General features: G+C 37.9%; 1 protein-coding gene across 5 annotated transcripts in view; it reads left to right on the forward strand.

Moving 5' to 3' along the window:
- MYH10 (myosin heavy chain 10) overlaps positions 1–21,291 on the forward strand; it is a 161,011-nt gene that overhangs the window by 67,373 nt on the left and 72,347 nt on the right. For all 5 annotated transcript variants that reach the window (XM_053570507.1, XM_053570508.1, XM_053570509.1 and 2 more), the window contains 5 exons: positions 8,237–8,300; positions 16,763–16,861; positions 18,838–18,981; positions 19,210–19,305; positions 20,988–21,106. In XM_053570507.1, coding sequence (XP_053426482.1) covers positions 8,237–8,300; positions 16,763–16,861; positions 18,838–18,981; positions 19,210–19,305; positions 20,988–21,106 — 522 coding nt within the window. The remainder of the gene's footprint in view (positions 1–8,236; positions 8,301–16,762; positions 16,862–18,837; positions 18,982–19,209; positions 19,306–20,987; positions 21,107–21,291) is intronic.

Here is a 21,291-nt window from a genome sequence, read left to right on the forward strand (position 1 = left end):
TGGTGTCATACTGAGTAATGTGATGTTAAAAAATGAATTGTGTATACAATGAAATTTCATGCAGTCATTATTTATAAGCCATGTACTTAACAGTGAAAATATTTGAAACTATAAATTCCATAAGCTTTAAAATCCATTTGGTTCCATTTCTTTGATCTCATATAAACGACTAATTTCCTGAAGAATATCTTTTCTTTCAAAGATACCAGCATATGGTTTGTATTAAAGGGATTCTTTAGGACAGCATTACCCCTTATGAAAATAATCATTTGCAGTTAGTCCAGTTCTCTGTTTATGGAGAAGTAAAATGCATTCCAGATGGAGGAGATTTATGTAAAATGAATCTCTCATAATGAACTTTAAAGACAGGGACTTCAATTTCAAAACAGTTGTTTGGATCAGCAGATACACCTTTCCCTCACAAAGTTTTGGTAAAAATCACTTTCTCTATTTGCCCAAATCTTTTTTCTTTTTTATTTCTTGCAAACTGGCTTAAGCCAGTGTGACAATTCTCAACTATTACATACCTTTTGGTAGATAACTGTCCTCTAGTAGTTAGAGCTAGGTAAAGGCTATATAAGTGTTCTCACAATTCCAGTTGTTGATTTCTAACATCCATTACACTAAATAACAAGGCCACTTAGTTCACATAATACTCGTTTTACTAATAACAAAGCTGCTGGTGTAGTTTGGAGATTAAGATAGCCAAAGCATTTGAGGTAGCCATCTGGCCTTTCCAGTTGAAACTGCATCCTCGGAATTTTATCAGCAATCAGGCACTGAAAATTCAGTGATCACCTCCTTAAGTTGACTAGTTTTCATAGACCAGACATGCACCACATGTACATATCAGTACAGTAGGCCTAGTTCTTTATGTTGACCAATTTGTTAATCTCCCTTGGGTGGTCAACTTAGAGGGGTTCAACTGTAGTTGTGTAAATCGAATGCAGCCTAATTCTGTTTAAGTACTTTGACCAGACCTTTCCCTGAAAAATTTAGTGAGGCAAATGTGATAGTATCAGAGACAGAATATGGCCTGCACCAAGCAGCCCGCATCTTCCAGATCACTGGCTGGACACAGCTGTTTAGAATCAAGCTTAGGAGCATTCCTAGCAATAGAGCCTCCTGGGCTTGCTAGAGTCTTCTTAATGCCTGTTTGCGTCTCACCAGAGTGTAGAAGGTCTGCATATTTCTAATAGTCTGTGTGTCTCTTAATGCCACTCAGGTTACCCCAGTGATTTCTAACATCCATTACACTAAATAACAAGGCCACTTAGTTCACATAATACTCGTTTTACTAATAACAAAGCTGCTGGTGTAGTTTGAGATTAAGATAGCCAAAGCATTTGAGGTAGCCATCTGGCCTTTGGATTAAATGCTAGCTAATTACTTCTAGAATGGGTTTTGTCATTTAGGGCAAATAGCTGCCTCCAGAATGGAGATTAAAGCTCCACACATACATAGCACCCCATCTAGGATGAAATTTATAAATTACAGACCACATAACAATTTTAGAGACCAAATTGGAAAGGGAAAAATACTATCTTTTTCAGAATGTAAAACAAACCTGCATTACCCGTGTATTAATTTGCTACTAATTAATCTAGGTTCAGTTACTACAGATATATACCAGAAAAAGTTCCAGAAAATCTTCGTCAATTCAGAACAAAATTTTTGAAACTAATTAGGATGATTTTATTTTCTTCATAGTATTGAAATATCAAATATATAAGTTGTGCCTTTGCACATCTTGAGTGAAATTCTTAGCTATTTGTATTTAATGTAGAAGAGGGGATTCTAGTTATCTTTGCTGTTCAAAACTATAATAGTATATAGTCTCAGTTCAGGTATGGCATCAAAATGTGTAAGTAATTAATACATGATATACTTGTCATGTTTTTTATTTTTTCCTGGCTTTTTTAATTGATAAAATTTTGGTTGAATATTCTGAGTGCCATAGTCTGACCTTTATGGAAATTAAATACAGAATGGGCATTCTCAACACAAATTTCTTCACATGATGCTTAAAAGATAGAAGATCCACTTAAAAGTAAAATTCTTTACTTTTTGTTTCCCAGTTTATTCTAGATGCATATTTCACTAAAAATGTTGGTTCTGAGAGAGTATTAATATGTTTGAGAAGAAAGCCTTTTAACCTGTAGATTTTATTCCCTTCATTCAGCCTACCCCCGAAAGAAAAGAAAAGGTTTGTTTGCTAATCAGGCCACGTGGCTGACAGTTTAACTAATACTCAAGTGCTGTCCTGTCCCGTGGCCTGTGTCTTTCTTGATTTGCCAGGATGTCCAACATTAAGCAGAGTATTTAAATCCTAGATCATCTGAGGATATTCAGTAAAGTATTTTTTTTTTGGTTCTGAAGTTTTGCTTTGTCGTGTTGTCAAAGTACCTGGCTATATGTTGTATCTGAGCATGGATGTTGTTGAGCTCAGAGAGTTGATAATTTTCAATTTCATAAAGTTATTTTGTTGTTGTTGTTGTTAAAGTGGTTTTAAAGTAGAATAAATTCTAGCACTTTGGCTTTTAACCAAGATTTGTTGGTTACTAAATGCATTGTTTACAGAGATACTAGCTTCTTTGGGGTGTGTCATCCTGCCGCCCGCCTCCGTCGGCCTCGGCAGCCCTGGCCCCTTCCTTGTTGTTCCTCTTTGTACCCCTTTCTTCCCCAGCTCTTTGCCTGGCCCTTTTCATTTAGCCAAAAGTTACTTCTTTGGCACTCACTATAAAGGCTAGAGCAACTATGAAACCTAGTTTTGAAAAAGAAATTTGGGCAACTGATGAGGGAATAAGAGTGTTGCATGTTGGTGGCTTTGCTTATGTGCCCAAGTAAGTGATAACATATCTAAGCTATTTGGGACATTCCTTTATCGGTCGCCTGTTTAGAAGGCAAAAACCTTGATTTTCCTCCTTTTGTCCTTCAGATCCAACTTCTTTTCCTGTTACAGTCTCCTCTGAAGTAAAGGAAAAAGAAGTTTTCTAAATATATAATATAAAGATAATGTTTAAGTTAGATTTTAGATTTGTTAGAGTCTAAGTTATCTATATAATAACTTTGTCTTACTGCTCAAATAAGGGATTTGTCTTACTTGTTGAAATTTGAACTTGTAATTTATCTGAGGTGGTAAATAAAAAGGAGTAAGAAGTAGTATGAAGAGTTGAAAGCATGTTGATCTGTACTTAATAAAGGAGTTAAACAAACATGTCGGTGAAAGCAGAAAGTTTGTATTGTGGGATGTTATGAATTTTTTAAGGAAATATTGTCTTGAGAATTAGGTATGATTTTGATTAACCTTTCTGCAGTATTAAAATGAGAAGTTTAGTAAGTTATTTGCTTGGGCAGTTATGCTAGCAGGGTGTCCTTCGCAACTTTGGCATAATAACATTGCCTTTTGACTACTGTTTCTCAAAATAGCAATTTTTTATAAACCCAATGAAATATCGTACTGATAATATGACTGTTTAAAATTTATAAAGAATTTTAACCCTCAGTATAACATCAGGGCCCAATTTTAGTTTCTTTTAAAAATAATTCTGTAACTATTCATAAAGACTGATAGTTTTAACTTAATTCTTTCTTGGTCTTCCAAAGAACAAAGAAAGAATTTATTTTTTCTAACAGAATAAAATTATTCTGTTTTGTAATTACCATATGGATCCATCAAACCATTGTATTAATCTAAGATATATTGTGAAGTATTAGTGTCTTACTTTTTCCATAAGATCTTAGTTTTTCAAATTGGTTTATAATAATGAACTATGTTTATTCCCAACTATGTTAAAAAGAATAAAGTAATAATAATGGAATTTCTGGCAGTGCCTGTAGCTCAGTGGGTGAGGGCGCTGGCCACATACACCCAGGCTTGCAGGTTCAAACCCAGCCCAAGCCAGCTAAACAACAATGACAGCTGCAACAAAAAAAAAATAGCCAGGCGTAGTGGCGGGCGCCTGTAGTCCCAGCTACTTGGGAGGCTGAGGCAAGAGAATCGCTTAAAGACCAAGAGGTTGAGGTTGCTGTGAGCCGGGATGCCACAGCACTCTACCAAGAGCAACATAGTGAGATTCAGTCTCAAAAGAAAAAAAAAAAGAAGGAATTTCCTAGAGGGATGCTATAATAATAACTATTGTATTATCCTTTAATTTATTATATTGCTAAAACATTGCATTATATTTCAAAAAGATTGTAAAGAAGACTACAGATATACCTTCTTCGTAGTCTTCTTTTTTTGGATTTCGGTGAACCTAGTTGAATAGTCATAAGTTTTCAGTTTCTATCTATATAATGTCAAAGAGAAGAAAATTGACAGAGGAAAACATTTCACAAATGGTAGACAAGTCAGAAGATGGATGCAAAGAGGTAGCATGGTGGGCGCCAAAGATGATGGTGAAATCGACTCAGTAAGTGAAGTCTCAAGGTTAAGTCTTAAGATAATAGCCTAGAACTTTTTCAAACTCAGAACTAATATATATCTCTAAGGATAGAAAGGAAATATGGAACTAGCTTCCAGTTAATCATTCAGTAGGAGGGACTTCCTTACGTAGTATTCTGCAACGAGAGTTTAGAGAGACTACCTATTTTGCTAAACAGACAGCTAACCGTTTCCTTTAACCTTGTGGGATGTTTGTACATCAAAATGTATCTGGTAAGTTCCTACATGTGGACAAATGCTGAAGGCATATATGAAAATTATTAAAAGAAAGAAATGATGTAGCAATGAGAAAATTCATTGCATTGACCATTCTGTTTGGTGTTTGTAAATCTAAAAGTGGAAATGTTTTGTAGTTATAAAGCAAAATATTAATAGGTCTATCTCTCTGTCAAAAGTTTGAAATATTCGAGTTTTGCATTCTGACAATGCTTTAAATGAAAACTTACTGCCAGAAGAGAGAGGAGAGCCTCCTTGTTGCTACTTTGAATAGCTGTTAATTCAGAATGTGGTAGCTCTTGAACATAGTGGATATAGTTTTCCTTACAGCTTAGAAGTTGAAATCAGATCACAGATTGCAGATCTTTTTTCTTTCCTTTTCCCTACAGGGTCTTGTTTTATCACTGGGCTGGAGTATAGTGGCGTGATCATAGCTCACCACAGCCTCAAACTCCTGTGCCCAAGTGATCTTCCCACCTCAGCCTCCCAAGTAGCTGGGACTGAAGGCATGTGCCACCACATCTAGCTACTTTTTTTATTTTTTGTAGAGACAGGGTCTCATTGTTGCCCATGGTTGCACATCTATTATGATGATGGACGGTGTCTGAGCGTGTCACATCTGCCACGTGTTTCTTTGTGTGGTAGAGCGAGGCTGTTAGATAGTAGGAAATAGCATGTAGGTTTTGGGGGGGGGCAGTGTTAGAAGTTGGAAATGGTGGAGAAAAAGCAACAATGAAAGAACTCCTCGGCCCACACGTGAGCACACGTGAGATGGAACTTGCTCAGTGAATAGTCACACTTTGTTCCCCCTTGAGCAGGAAACCAGTATATATCATGGGGATTTCCCCTGTGTTCCCACGTATGATTCTCTTTGTACCTTGTTTGTTAGCCTGGTTTGGGGTTTTTAAATGGGAAAATTGGGTGACTTCTTAATGAATTCTTGTAATATTGAGCAAAAATATGTATTATTGTATGTATGATTATTGATTTTAGGAAATTATTCCTTTTTTCTTTAAAAAAAATCATCTATGTAAGTATAATTTACGTATAATAAAATGTAGCTCAGAAACTTCTGTGGTAGCATCCCAAAACTGACTATTCATTTTTTCTAAGAAAAGGAAATATGCACTAAAAAACCAACACCTGGTGAGCAGGGTCCTAAAGTAGTGTGTAAAAGAATGGGCAAGCTGCAGCCTGAGCAAGAGTGAGACCCCGTCTCTATTAAACATAGAAAAAAAAAAACGAGGCAAGAGGATTGCTTGAGTCCAAGAGTTTAAGGTTGCTGTGAGCTATGAGGATGTCATGGCACTCTACACAGAGTGACAGAGTAAGATTCTGTCTAAAAAAAAAAAGGATGAGCAAACTGACTGATGATGTAAGAGTGTAAATCTAACAGTTTTCACTTTAATAAGGAAAGATCATGTTTAATTTACTATAGTAAATATAAAGAAAAGATATTTAGGGCCGCGCCTGTGGCTCAAGGAGTAGGGTGCCGGTCCCATGTGCTGGAGGTGCGGGTTCAAACCTAGCCCCGGCCAAAAAAAAAAAAAAAAAAAAACCACACACATAAAGAAAAGATATTTAACTATGTTTTAAAAATTGATATTTATCTAGAAGTCCTAAGATCTCTCTCTCTCAGTTGTTTTCAAAAATTTTTACATATAGCCATGCCCGGTAGCACATACCTATAGTCTCAGCTATTCAAGACTCTGAGGCAGGAGAACCATTTGAGCCCAGGAGCTTGAGGCTGTAGTGTTTTGTGATCGCACCTGTGAGTAGCTGCTGGACTCTAGCCTGCGCATCACGTAGAGACTCCGTTTTTTAAGAAAAAATAAATTGGCATGCAAAAAAATTCACCCTTTGTCAGTGTATAGTATGAGTTTAGACAAACATATAGGTAGTGTATAGCTAGCACCATGATCCAGAGATAGAATGCTTTAATCCAGAGGGTTTTCTTTTGCCTTTATGTAGTCAGTTTCCTCCTCCCACCCCAACCCCTGATAATATTGATTTCTTTTCTGTTTCTCTAGTTTCCAGAATCTTATGTAGAAATGTCAAGCAAATGGAATCATATAGTATGTAGTGTCTTACATTTAGCTTCTTTCATACAGCAGAATGCTTTTTAGACGTATATGTTGTTTATCTCTCACTGGTATTCCATTGTGTGAATGAATTTACCACAGTTTCTGTATCCATTCACAAACTGATGGACTTTAGGTTCCTTCCAGTTTGGGGTTAAGAATAAAGTGGCTATGCACACATAGGCTAGTCTACATGAACACATGCTTTCATTTCTTTTGGGTACAATCCCACCTAGGAGAGGGATTGCTGGGTCATGTGGTAACTTTATGTATGTTTAATTTTCCAAGAAACTAGCTTTTTTCTAAAGTGCCTATACCATCTTGCCTTCCCAGCAGGATCATGTGAAAGTTCTAATCGTATACCCTTGCTAGTCTTTCTTAAAAACTGTAGCCATGGCTCGGTGCCTGTGGCTCAAGCAGCTAAGGCGCCAGCCACATACACCTGAGCTGGCGGGTTCAAATCCAGCCCAGGCACGCCAAACTACAATGACGGCTGCAACCAAAAAAACAGCCAGGCGTTGTGGCAGGTGCCTGTAGTCTCTTGGAAGGCGGAGGCAGGAGAATCGCTTGAGCCCAGGAGTTGGAGGTTGCTGTGAGCTGCGATGTTACGGCACTTTACCCAGGGTGACAGCTTGAGGCTCTGTCTTCAAAAAAAAAAAAAAAAAAGCTGTAGCCATTCAACTGAGTCTATAATTGTATTTCACTGTGCTCATTTTAATTTAGATTTCCCTAATAACTACTGTGCATCTTTTCATATATTTATTGACCATTCACATATCTTCTTTAATGAAGTGTCTGCTCAAATCATTAGCCACTTTTCTTATTGGGTTGTTTGTCTTAACTGTTAAGTTATAAGAATTCTTTATATATTCTGCGAACAAGTTCTTTATCACATATATGTTTTGTAAATATTCTCTCTGAGTCTGGTTTCTCTTTTTTGTTTTCTTTATCATGCCTTTTGAAGAACAGTTACATTTTGATGAAATCCAATTTGTCATTTTTTAATTTTATGGTTCATGCTTTCTACGTTCTAAGAAACCCTTGCTTAATCTAAGGTCACAAAAAATTTCTCCTGTTTTTTTTTTGAAAAGTTTTACAGTTGCGGCAATGAAAATAACTTTATGATTGGGGGTCACCATAACATGAGGAACTGTATTAAAGGGTCGCGCCATTAGGAAGGTTGAGAACCAGTGCTTTAAAGCTATTTATTTCTCAGATTATTTAGAATAGCTTTTCCAAAGTTCTAATTGACTGAGATTTTACTACTTTTGTTAATAATTTATAATTATATTCTGTTATAGCCCTGAAAAATACCATGTTTTTTTTTTTTTGTCCTTTTTTTGAAATTTGAAATTTATTAAGGCTTTTTATTTGAGGCAATAGATCCCTTTTGGTAACCAATTCACGGACACTTGGCAGGTACGCTGTTTTATTGTTTTATTATAGTGTTCAGATCCTCTGTGTCTGTACTTGTCAATTTTCTCTTTATTTTCAGGGCAAGTTTATTCGGATCAACTTTGATGTAACTGGCTACATCGTTGGGGCCAACATTGAGACGTGTATCCTTTTTCTTAATTGCGTAACCCACGATAGAGAGTGATTCACTCTTGACCTCACAGCAACCCTCTGTGATATAACTCCATTATCCAGATGATAAAAGTTAAGCCACCAGGTATCATGGATCGTCTAAATACTTCCAGCCTCTGTATGTTAACTCCAGAACGGTGGGGTTTTGTTGCTGTTGTTTGTTTTGAACACTAGGCCAGAAGCTGTTCACGTGGCTAGGAAAGTTTCAAGTGCCACAACGTTTGTGTGGCACAGGACATTTAGATGAGTGCCGGATGCAGCTACTATTGAGTTCTTGTAGTATTAAAACACCCCCCCCTTTTTTTTTTTACCAACTACTTCTGATATTGGTAGAATGAGCATGTACTCATTGAAACCATCCTTATGAAATTACAAAGTTAAAGTAGTTTCAATTAGTATTAAGTAGAATAAAGTTGGAGGAAAAAAAATATCAAATACATAGAATAGTCCTAAGAAATGTCACCTGCTTAAAATGGCTCCCAGCAATGCCTGCGTGGAAATGATTCTGAATGATGGCATGCCAGTTAGAAAGGGTACAGATGACAGGTCTCTGATGCTTGCTAGAATAATCTCTGGTGATAGAAATACATTGTTTCTGCTGCTCAGTTGAGGGATAGATCAAGATTTTTCTGGTTCATTTTTTTTTTGGTCCACTTCTCTTCAAAGGATACAAATACAATTTTTCTACATTGATATATTGCATTATGGTAAAGTAGTAATCACGAACAGTATTTTATATCTCTGAATATTCTCAGAAACAGCAAAACCCAGAAACACTTGCAGATGACAGGGGAATGAATCTGTGGTTCAGCTTTCTTCATATTGGTTTATTATAGCATCCTTTATATGGACGTATTTTTTCACCAGATGTGGAGGATATGTTTGGGCTTTGATTTAAAATGTAGGCCGTCTGGCACATACAGAATTAATTCACCTTGGTGGCCCCAGGGTGAAAAGAAGCAATCGTCTTCCCAAAACTGCGAAATAGATCCTGTGACAGCCCAGTGTGACAGAACCATAGACATCGTCCCGGAAGCATCAAGACATTGGACCAAAGATCCAGAACAGTCTCTAATCTGGACCCCAAATACAGTCGTATGTGCCGTAATCTGAAGTGCAGGAGCTGAGTGGGTTCTTCAGAGTAGTGAAGGGAAGGCCAGTAGCTGGTCTCATCATTTGGAAAGTCATTTATTTGGAAAAGTCACGTGAGGTGCTGAATGTAAGGGGCTGGCACCTAGCGTGTAAGAGGCTTGCAACCAAGGGGGCTGTTGTGGTAACCTACAGTCCAGCTTGTACATTTTGGAGTCAAACCACATTTTGATTCCCAGCTCTAGCACTTGTTAGCTATGCCATTTCGACTTACTTCTTTGTGCTTTGATTTCCTTGTTTGTAAAATTGTTATAGTAATTCTGATATAACAGGGTTTTTGTCCCTTAACCAATTGTATTTCATTCTTAATAGCTTCTTATAGTTCCTGGTATAGTGCAGTATTCTTTGAATGTAATCCAAGTTAGGGGTGGAGTACAGAGGGAAGCATCCTGTAATCTTCAAATTCCCTTGAAATCCAGTGATTCTAGAAGATTAGGGAGAAATATTAATTGCCTGTTTTCTTTTTTTCACATACAATCATTTAGAATCGCTTTTTGTAGGATAGTTGATGTATATCACAGAAAGAAAACATTTTATTAGTTACCTATGTATAGGCACTAAGAAAAGACCTTCTTTTAAGTAATTTAATTCTTTTTTTTTAATTTACTTTTTTTTTTTATTGTTGGGGATTCATTGAGGGTACAATAAGTCAGGTTACACTGATTGCAATTGTTCGGCAAAGTCCCTCTTGCAATCATGTCTTGCCCCCATAAAGTGTGACACACACCAAGGCCCCACCCTCCTCCCTCCATCCCTCTTTCTGCTTTTCCTCCCCCCCCATAACCTTAATTGTCATTAATTGTCCTCATATCAAAATGGAGTACATAGGATTCATGCTTCTCCATTCTTGTGATGCTTTACTAAGAATAATGTCTTCCACTTCCATCCAGGTTAATATGAGGATGTAAAGTCTCCATTTTTTTTAATAGCTGAATAGTATTTCATGGTGTACATATACCACAGCTTGTTAATCCATTCCTGGGTTGGTGGGCATTTAGGCTGTTTCCACATTTTGGCGATTGTAAATTGAGCTGCAATAAACAGTCTAGTACAAGTGTCCGTATGATAAAAGGATTTTTTTCCTTCTGGGTAGATGCCCAGTAATGGGATTGCAGGATCAAATGGGAGGTCCAGCTTGAGTGCTTTGAGGTTTCTCCATACTTCCTTCCAGAAAGGTTGTACTAGTTTGCAGTCCCACCAGCAGTGTAAAAGTGTTCCCTTCTCTCCACATCCACGCCAGCATCTGCAGTTTTCAGATTTTGTGATGTGGGCCATTCTCACTGGGGTTAGATGATATCTCAGGGTTGTTTTGATTTGCATTTCTCTAATATATAGAGATGATGAACTTTTTTTCATATGTTTGTTAGCCATTCATCTGTCATCTTTAGAGAAAGTTCTATTCATGTCTCTTGCCCATTGATATATGGGATTGTTGGCTTTTTTCATGTGGATTAATTTGAGTTCTCTATACGTCCTAGTTATCAAGCTTTTGTCTGATTGAAAATATGCAAATATCCTTTCCCATTGTGTAGGTTGTCTCTTTGCTTTGGTTGTCGTCTCCTTAGCTGTACAGAAGCTTTTCAGTTTAATGAAGTCCCATTTGTTTATTTTTGTTGCTGTTGCAATTGCCATGGCAGTCTTTTTCATGAAGTCTTTTCCCAGGCCAATATCTTTCAGTGTTTTTCCTATGCTTTCTTTGAGGATTTTTATTGTTTCATGCCTTAAATTTAAGTCCTTTATCCATCTTGAATCAATTTTTGTGAGTGGGGAAAGGTGTGGGTCCAGTTTCAGTCTTTTACATGTAGACATCTAGTTCTCCCAACACCATTTATTGAATAGGGAGTCTTTCCCCCAAGGTATGTTCTTATTTGGTTTATGGAAGATTGGGTGGTTGTAAGATGTTAGTTTCATTTCTTGGTTTTTAATTCGATTCCAAGTGTCTATGTCTTTATTTTTGTGCCAGTACCATGCTGTCTTGACCACTATGGCTTTATAGTACAGACTAAAATCTGGTATGCTGATGCCCCCAGCTTTACTTTTATTACTAAGAACTGCCTTAGCTATATGGGTTTTTTTCTGGTTCCATACAAAACGCAGAATCATTTTTTCCAAATCTTGAAAGTACGATGTTGGTATTTTGATAGGAATGGCATTGAATAGGTAGATTGCTTTGGGAAGTATAGACATTTTAACAATGTTGATTCTTCCTGTCCATGAGCATGGTATGTTCTTCCATTTGTTAATGTCCTCTGCTACTTCCTTTCTGAGGATTTCATAATTTTCTTTATAGAGGTCCTTCACCTCCTTTGTTAGGTATATTCCTAGGTATTTCATTTTCTTTGAAACTATGGTGAAGGGAGTTGTGTCCTTAATTAGCTTCTCATCTTGACTGTTATTGGCATATACAAAGGCTACTGACTTGTGGACATTGATTTTTATATCCTGAAACATTACTGTATTTTTTGATGACTTCTAGGAGTCTTGTGGTTGAGTCTTAGGGGTTCTCTAAGTATAAGATCATGTCGTCAGCAAAGAGGGAGAGTTTGACCTCCTCTGCTCCCATTTGGATTCCCTTTATTTCCTTGTCTTGCCTAATTGTATTGGCTAGAACTTCCAGCACTATGTTGAATAGTAAAGGTGACAGACGACAACCTTGTCTGGTTCCAGTTCTAAGAGGAAAAGCTTTCAGTTTTACTCCATTCAGTAAAATATTAGCTGTGGGTTTCTCATAGATAGCTTCAATCAGTTTTAGAAGTGTGCCACCTATGCCTATACTCTTCTGTGTTCTAATTAGAAAAGGATGCTGGATTTTATCAAATGCATCTATTTTTCTGCATCTATTGAGAGGATCATATGATCTTTATTTTTGCCTCTATTAATATGGTGGATAACGTTTATGGACTTGCGTATGTTAAACCAGCCTTGCATCCCTGGGATGAAGCCTACTTGATCATGATGAATGACTTTTTTGATGATAAGCTGTAATCTATTGGCTAGGATTTTGTTGAGAATTTTTGCATCTATATTCATGAGTGAGATTGGTCTGAAATTCTCCTTTTTGTTTGGGTCTTTTCCTGGTTTTGCTATCAGGGTGATGTTTGCTTCATAGAATGTTTTGGGGAAGATTCCTTCTTCCTCAATTTTTTTGGAATAATTTCTGCAGTACAGGAATAAGCTCTTCCATGAAGGTTTGGTAGAATTCTAGTGTGAAGCCATCTGGACCAGGGCATTTTTTGGTTGGAAGATTTTTTATTGTGTCTTTGATCTCAGTGCTTGAAATTGGTCTGTTCAGGAGCTCTACTTCTTGCTGGCTAAGTCTAGGGAGAGTGTGTGATTCCAAATATTGATCCATTTCCTTCACATTGTCAAATTTCTGGGCATAGAGTTTCTGGTAGTATTCAGAGATGATCTCTTGTATCTCTGTGGGATCAGTTGTTATTTCCCCTTTATCATTTCTGATTGAGGTTACTAGAGATTTTACTTTTCTATTTCTAATTAGCCTGGCCAATGGTTTATCTATTTTATTTATTTTATCAAAAAACCAACTCCTTGTTTCATTAGTTTTCTGAATGATTCTTTTGTTTTCAATTTCATTGATCTCTGATTTGATTTTGGATATTTCTTTTCTTCTACTGAGTTTAGGCTTAGATTGTTCTTCTTTTTCCAATTCCATAAGATGGCTTGTGAGATTGTTGATGTGCTCTCTTTCTGTTTTTCAAATGTAGGCATCTAAAGCGATAAATTTTCCTCTCAAAACTGCTTTTGCAGTATCCCACAGGTTTTGGTAGCTTGTGTCTTCATTGTTGTTATGCTCAAGGAAGTTGATGATTTCCTGTTTTATTTCTTCCTGCACCCATCTGTTATTCAACAGAAGATTGTTTAATTTCCATGCCTTTGTGTGCGGTTGAGCGTTTTTGTTAGAGTTGAGTTCCACCTTTAGTGCCTTGTGGTCTGAGAAGATACAAGGTAAAATTTCAATTCTTTTGATTCTGTTGATATTTGTTTTGTGTCCCATGATATGATCAATTTTGGAGAATGTTCCATGGGGTGATGAGAAGAATGTATATTCTTTATCTTTGGGATGGAGTGTTCTATATGTGTCTATCAAGCACAGTTGTTCTAGGGTCTCATTTAAATCTCTTATATCTTTGTTTAATTTCTGTTTAGAGGATCTGTCCAGCTCTGTAAGAGGAGTGTTAAAGTCCCCTGTTATGATGGTATTATCAGATATCATATTGCTCAGACTGAGTAAGGTCTGTTTCAAGAATCTGGGAGCATTTAAATTGGGTGCATAAATATTTAGAATTGAAACATCTTCTTGTTGTATTTTTCCCTTGACCAATATAAAGTGACCATCTTTGTCTTTTTTGACTTTAGTTGCTTTAAATCCACATGTATCTGAAAATAAGATTGCAACTCCTCTTTTCTTCTGAATTCCATTTGCCTGAAAAATTGTCTTCCAACCCTTGACTCTGAGTTTTAATTTGTCTTTCGAAGCCAGGTGTGTTTCTTGCAGACAGCAGATGGATGGCTTGTGTTTTTTAATCCAGTCAGCCAATCTATGTCTCTTCAGTGGGGAATTCAAGCCATTAACATTTATTGAGATAATTGATAAGTGTGGTAGTATTGTATTCGTCTTACTTTGTGAGAGTCCATTGCTTAGTTTTGTCTTTTGCATCATTTTGGAGGTTAGGTTCTGTCCTTTAATATCTGAGTTCTTACTTTGCTGCTGATCCATTGTGATTGTCAGTGTGTAGAACAGATTGAAGTATTTCCTGTAGAGCTGGTCTTGTTGTGGCGAATTTCCTCAATGTTTGTATATCCGTAAATGATTTGATTTCTCTGTCAATTTTAAAGCTTAGCTTAGCAGGGTACAGAATTCTGGGCTGGAAATTGTTCTGTTTAAGTAGATTAAAGGTAGATGACCATTGTCTTCTTGCTTGGAAAGTTTCATTAGAGAACTCTGCGGTCATTCTGATGGATTTGCCCCTGTACGTCAACTGGCGCTTACTCCTGGCAGCTTGCAGAATCTTTTCTTTTGTCTTGACTTTGGACAAGTTCATCACAATGTGTCTTGGAGAAGCTCAGTTAGAGTTGAGGTGACCTGGGGTCCGATATTCCTCTGAAAGCAGTGTGTCAGAATCTTTGGTGATATTTGGGAAATTTTCTTTTATAATATTCTGTAGTATGGCTTCCATTCCTCTGGGGCATTCTTCTTCCCCTTCTGGGATTCCTATAACTTGTATGTTGGAACGCTTCATAAAGTCCCATAATTCTGACAGTGAACGTTCTGCTTTCTCTCTCTTCTTTTCTGCCTCTTGTACTATCTGAGTTATCTCAAGAACTTTGTCTTCTACCTCTGAAATTCTTTCTTGCATGGTCTAACCTCTTGCTGATACTTTCCATTGCATTTTTAAGTTCCCTAATTGACTGTTTCAGTTCCTTCAGCTCTGCTATATCCTTTTTATATTGTTCATATCATTCATCTCTTATTTAATTCTGTTGTTGGATTTCCTTTTGGTTATTTTCCACTTTATTAGCAGTTTCCTTCACTGTTTCCATCATTTCTTTCATTGTTTTCAACATGTGTATTCTAAATTCCCTTTCTGTCATTCCTAACATTTCTTCATAGGTGGCATCATCTGTAGTAGCTACCTCATGGTCCCTTGACGGGGTTGTTCTGGACTGGTTCTTCATGTTGCCTGGAGTTTTCTGCTGATTCTGCCTCATGAGTGATTTCTTTTATCTGTTTCCTTGCCCTAATTTTCCTTTCATTTCCTCTTGCTCTTGAAGTTCTCGTGCCTGTGGACTAAGGTTTCAATGCGTCCTTTTAGTACAGGACCAGAAGGATGAGAAGGTTGAAGAGCAAGAAAGGGATGAAAGAAAGGAGGAACGAGGGAAAAGAAAAAAAAAAAAGAGAAAGGAGAGGGGGTGGGTAAAAGGAGTATTAAAGAAGAAGAGAGGCACAGAAAGAGGGAGACATAGCAATATAGGTGTACAGTAGGGTACTTTGACACAACTTTAAAGAAAACCCACCTTGTGGGGGTGCCCATTTGGGTGGTTCCCTTGAGGTCAGCAGCTCTTTGCTAACCTGATCAGACACAGTACCCCACCTCCACCAAGTAGAGAGGAAAGACAAAAATGGTATAAATCAAACCAAAACAAGCAAACAGAAAACTTTACAGGATAAAATTGGGTGAAAAACCAAATAATAGCAGTAGAAACACTAGCAAAAATGAAGTTCTAGTTATTGAAAAAGGCAGCAATGGGAAATTATAATTACACTAGAAAAATTGAGAAAGAAAAAAATCTGTACGGAAAAGGTTGAAATTAAAAAACAAAACAATATCAACATCAAAATAAACAGAAAAACAACCAAACCAAAAAAAACAGAAAAAAAAAAACACAACCAAAAACAAAGCTGTATGTATATGTTGTTGAATATTGTCTGGGCCACACCTGGTCTTCTGGGGTATGAGCGTTAATCACAGTTCTGATACGGCTGGAGGCTGCAGATTTCGCCAAACCCAGCAGGTAGACACCCTAAATCTCTCTTCAGCCCTCTTAAAAGGTACTTTGAAATTGTAAACTTGCTGAGTAGCTTTCCCAGGAAAGTGCTTGTCGCTGGAATCACTGCTGAAGTGGCTATCCTCTTACCCAGTGTGCCAAAACTGATCTCACTCTGCCCCTGAGGGTTAGGGCTGTACGGCAGCTCAGACCCTGCCCTTAGGCTACTCAGTCGCTGGTTTACCAGCTCCCGCCAGATTCTTGCTTTGTTACCCTGAGGCGGAGCTTGCCAGGGCAGATCACTCACAATGGCTCCCTGTGGCCCACAGTCAAACACTATTAGCTCCATCTGGTCAGCAGCTCAGACTGGGGCCCTAGATAACGGCCAAAGTTCTCCGCACTCCCGCTCAGGCTCTCCCCAAGGCAGTTCAACTGAGTGCCAAGTCCAAAGACACCAAAACAGTTCACAGGTAAGGCCTTTCCGGTTTGCAGTCTCGCTGCTACTGTACTTACTTACAGTTGCTGGCGGTTTAGACCCATTGAACACACGTGACCACTTGCCGTTTTTCCACTGTTTTAGTCCTCCTCTTGGGGTCCAGAAGTCTCTTGCTGACTCCCTGTATCCTCACAGGGGTGATGATAGGCAGATCCCACCAGCCAGAGATGCCTGGAGTCCTGTCTCCCAGACTCATGGTGCCCAGATGCAAGGAAGCTGTTACTCGGCCGCCATCTTGCCTGTGGTCTTCCAGTAATTTAATTCTTAACCATCTTTGCTCAGACCTTCTGGAAAAGTCTCGTGCTGTGCGTCAAGCAAAAGATGAGCGCACCTTTCATATCTTTTACCAGTTGTTATCTGGAGCAGGAGAACACCTAAAGTGTAAGTTACGAATGTTTTTATTTTTTTAGAGACAGAGTCTCACTTCGTTGCCCTCAGTAGAGTACTGTGGGCATCACAGCTTACAGCAACCTCCAGCTCTTGGGCTTAGGCGATTCTCTTGCCTCAGCCTCCCGAGTAGCTGGGACTACAGGCGCTCACCGCAATGCCCAACTATTTTTTTTTGTTGTTGTTTTTGCAATTTGACTAGGTCCGGGTTTGAACCCGCCACCCTCGGTATATGGGGCCGGCGCCCTACTCACTGAGCCACAGGAGCCGCCCCTACGAATGTTTTTATTATTTTATATTCACTTGAATATCTTTTTTAATGTTAATTTTTTTTGAGAGAGAACAGTTTCAGGAAACGTTTTTATTCTAGCTAATAAAATCAAAATGAAATTGAAGGCAGGTATATGTATATTGTTATATTGCCTTTCATACTTTTATATTTCTTTTAAAAAATTTTTAAGTTAGAAGAAAAATGATAAGCTATTAATACAATTTTGTTTCAACATTTATAAATATAAAAATAATGAATAATTAATTTCTTAATTGAGTAGAATAAATATTTCTATTCTAGATTTATAACTGAAATGTATATGTTTCCACCAGTTCTAAAAAGAGCCTGTGATGGATATTTATTTTTATTGTCATGAATCACAAGGATGAGAAGCTGAGGGTTGGGCAGGGTCAAAAATAGAGTTGTGGTCTGGGTCAGAATGTTGCTAGGTCAGAAATGATATGACGGAGAGGAGAAGGTAGATACGCAACTTCCCAGACTCTTCTGAGTCTCAAGGTCAGTATTGTTTCCATATGATTATCTTATGTATTATCTGGGTGTCACAGTTGACACGTATATAATAATGTGGGGTAACGTTTCTCATCTGGGGTCCAGGCCTTTTTTTGTTAAGCACAGACATTTGTGAAACCACTAAAGCCAAAGTTGATTGAAGAAAGACCTACAAGGAAGAAAATAAGCAACAAATAAATAATTGCCAAGGAGACTAAGAACCTGATTTATGCAGTATGTGATGCTAGAGAGAAGAAAACCCATAGACTTTCAGACGGTCAAATGACTGCAGTGGGAATGAGTCAAAAAAAAAATGTGCTCAAAGTGTTGAAAGAGAATAGAAAAAGAAAGCACCCAACAGACATTAAATGCGATGTAGACAGGAAATAGAGAATTGGATGACCAGCAAAAATTCTCCACAGGAGAACAAGGGAGTCACAAAGCAAGCTAGGAGCACATTTGCACATCTGTTACAGGGACTAGTGGTCCTGGCTATTCTGAATAGTCATCCTTCTGCTTTCAGGAGCACTTTTTTTTAGAAAGAGTAAATTCTCTTTAATTCATAGCCCCTATAGTATAAGTGGTCAGTGGGGATGTCCATTATAATACCCTGTATCTAACACCACTCTAAGGGCATGTCAGCCACCGCCACTTAGAGAAAGTGTTTCAGAGTCTTCCTTGGCTCAAGACTTGCTTGGTCCACATCTTATACCTTCTTCCTCTGTATCTTCATCTTACATACATAGTTTTCATAATGACTCTGCAATATTTGCTGTAAAGTACTTGCTAAGGTAGGAATATAGAATGTAGATTTAAAAGCTTTCCTTCAAAAGATAGCTAAAACATCTAAACTGAAAACATTAAAGTTTATATGGAAAATGTCTGTCATTTCCCTTCTATTTGATTTCAAGAATAGAATGGAATACTATACAAATCACAGTCCCAAAAGTTCCTGTTGAGGTTCTTGCATTGTTTATATTATCATTTTCCTTTATTAGTATAGATAATGGACTTGTGTTTATGTTTGTGTATTTACCTGAATAAATAAAGAAAGCAAAAATGTGTGCTGGTGATGGGTTGGACAATGAACTCCTATTTTCCTGTGGTATCTGCACGGTTTGAATGTGGGTGTGCTTTAGTCTTGTTTACTAGTGTTTATTACATTTTATTCCATTATATTTCCTTTTAGCCGATTTGCTCCTTGAGGGATTTAATAACTACAGATTTCTCTCCAATGGCTATATTCCTATTCCTGGACAGCAAGACAAAGATAACTTCCAGGAGACTATGGAAGCAATGCACATAATGGGCTTCTCTCATGAAGAAATTCTGTGTATGTGAGATTTCTCTAAGATTCTGATAAGCCTTATAAATTTGGGGATAATAACCTAAACCAGAAAATAGGAAGCCAACGAGGACTGCCTATAATTTTATGAAATCCTGAGACATATCTTATTGAAAAGTTTTGTATAGCTAATTTTTAGCACAAAATATATTAGAATATGTCTACTGCATTTTGATGCAATATTTTTTTTTCTTTTTCTTTTTTTTTAATGTGAAGCAATGCTTAAAGTAGTATCTTCAGTGCTACAGTTTGGAAATATTTCTTTCAAAAAGGAGAGAAATACGGATCAAGCCTCCATGCCAGAAAATACAGGTAAACTGATGATTACTGACTTTATTTCTCTTGTGATGGCTTCTGTTCTCCAAGAATATGTTGCACTGCAAACATAAATGCACCATGGGGGCATTTCTCAATGGAAGGGAATCTCACATGTCTGCATGAGGGCCTACAGGGGACAGGGTGTAGGATGAAAAGGGGCAATGGCTCGCCCCTTGTGGAGAGGCGGTAGGAATTGGGGAGAGGAGAAGTGAGCTGCAGGAGTCCACACGCTGCACCCCAGGGGGAGCTGCAGCTGCTGAGATCCAGCCTGTTTTTACCTTGCCAGAAATACAGGCCTAGTGTGGCCAATTCTAATTGATTTTTCAAAGAAAGATGGAAATTCAGAGTTTAATATGAAAATTCCCCATTTCTGAATGTTGAAAATGGATTGAGATTTGCACTGTTCAGGATAACAGTTTGTAAAGCAAAATAAATTTGTTTGCAAGTCTCGTGAGCTATGCATTTGCTTCCAGTGGTCTGAAAACAAAAAGAAACACAAGGAATGTCTATATCCACAGTCCACTGTGGCCAGTAGGGCTGCCCTAAAGTCGCATTGTCTGCCTTTGAAATAGTCTCTAACACTTGATAACAATTTAATTCTGTCTGGCTCTTCTGAGGGACCTGCCTGTCCTCCTGCATCATGGCTACTGCATTCAGACCAAGCTGTGGCACGGTATCTTAGAGCTTTTGGCTTCCAGCACCACTATCCGTACCATTTAATCAAAGTAGTTTGGTTGACATGTGGACTATGTTCTCCATATGGCTTTCACATGGTTAACTAAGACTTAAAGTAGAGTAATTGAAGATTTAGAGTAAGACATGTACTAGTAAGAGCTTGGATTTGAAATCTTAAAATGACCCAGAGATAAAAGAGGGTCAGGTTACTCTTCTAAAAGGCAAGGGGGCCGGGTGTGGTGCATGCCTCTTGTCCTCGCACCTTGGGAGGCTGAGACAAGAGGATCACTTGAGCCCAGGAGTTCTGGGCTATCAATGTGCTGTGCCAATTGGGTGTCTGCACTAACTTTGGTGTCAATAGGGTGACCTCCCGGTAGTTGGGGACCGCAAAGTTGCCTAAGATCAGGTCAGAACTCCCATGCTTCTTTGGTGTGATCATGCCTGTGAATAGCCTGGGTAACATAGTGAGACGCCATCTCTAAAAAAATAAAAATAAAATAAAAGACAAGGTGGGCAAATGTTGACAACCATCTCTTGGAGCCTTAAAATGAGTGTATATTGGCTGGGCGCAGTGGCTCACGCCTGTAATCTTAGCACCCTGGGAGGCTGAGGTGGGTGGATTGCTTGATCTCAGGTGTTCGAGGCCAGCCTGAACAAGAGTGAGACCCCGTCTCTAAAACTAGCTGGGTATTGTGGAGGGTGCCTATAGTCCCAGCTATTCAGGAGACTGAGGCAAGAAAATTGCTTAAACCCAAGAGTTTGAGGTTGCTGTGAGCTGTGACACCATGGCATTGAGGGAGACAAAGTAAGACTCTGTCTCAAAAAAAAAAACCAAAAGAGTGTATATTAATTTGAAAGGATGGAAGGTATTTTTCATTTAAAACTTACATAACTTTAAAACTTAAATTTGGTTTATTTCTTAAAACAGTTATTGCTAAGATTTTTTAAGTGACTAGATTATAAGTAGAAATGTAGTATTTAGGAAACATTTTATACTTTAGTTGCACAGAAGCTCTGCCATCTTCTTGGGATGAATGTGATGGAGTTTACTCGAGCTATACTTACCCCCAGGATCAAGGTCGGCCGAGACTATGTGCAAAAAGCCCAGACCAAAGAACAAGTAAGTTTACTGTTGTTATCATAGACTTGTTTCAGTGATATGCCACAGTCATTTGATATTCTGATTGACTTGTAACCAACTGAATCAATAAAAACTCTCTTAAATGTTTCTTGGTACTGATGCAGCAATTTTTTTTCTTAAGTATATTTACTTTTTCTCTCTCAGAACATTTTAAAAGGTGATAT

The sequence above is a fragment of the Nycticebus coucang genome, chromosome 18 (genome assembly GCF_027406575.1).
Source record: "Nycticebus coucang isolate mNycCou1 chromosome 18, mNycCou1.pri, whole genome shotgun sequence".
Lineage (NCBI taxonomy): Eukaryota > Metazoa > Chordata > Mammalia > Primates > Lorisidae > Nycticebus > Nycticebus coucang.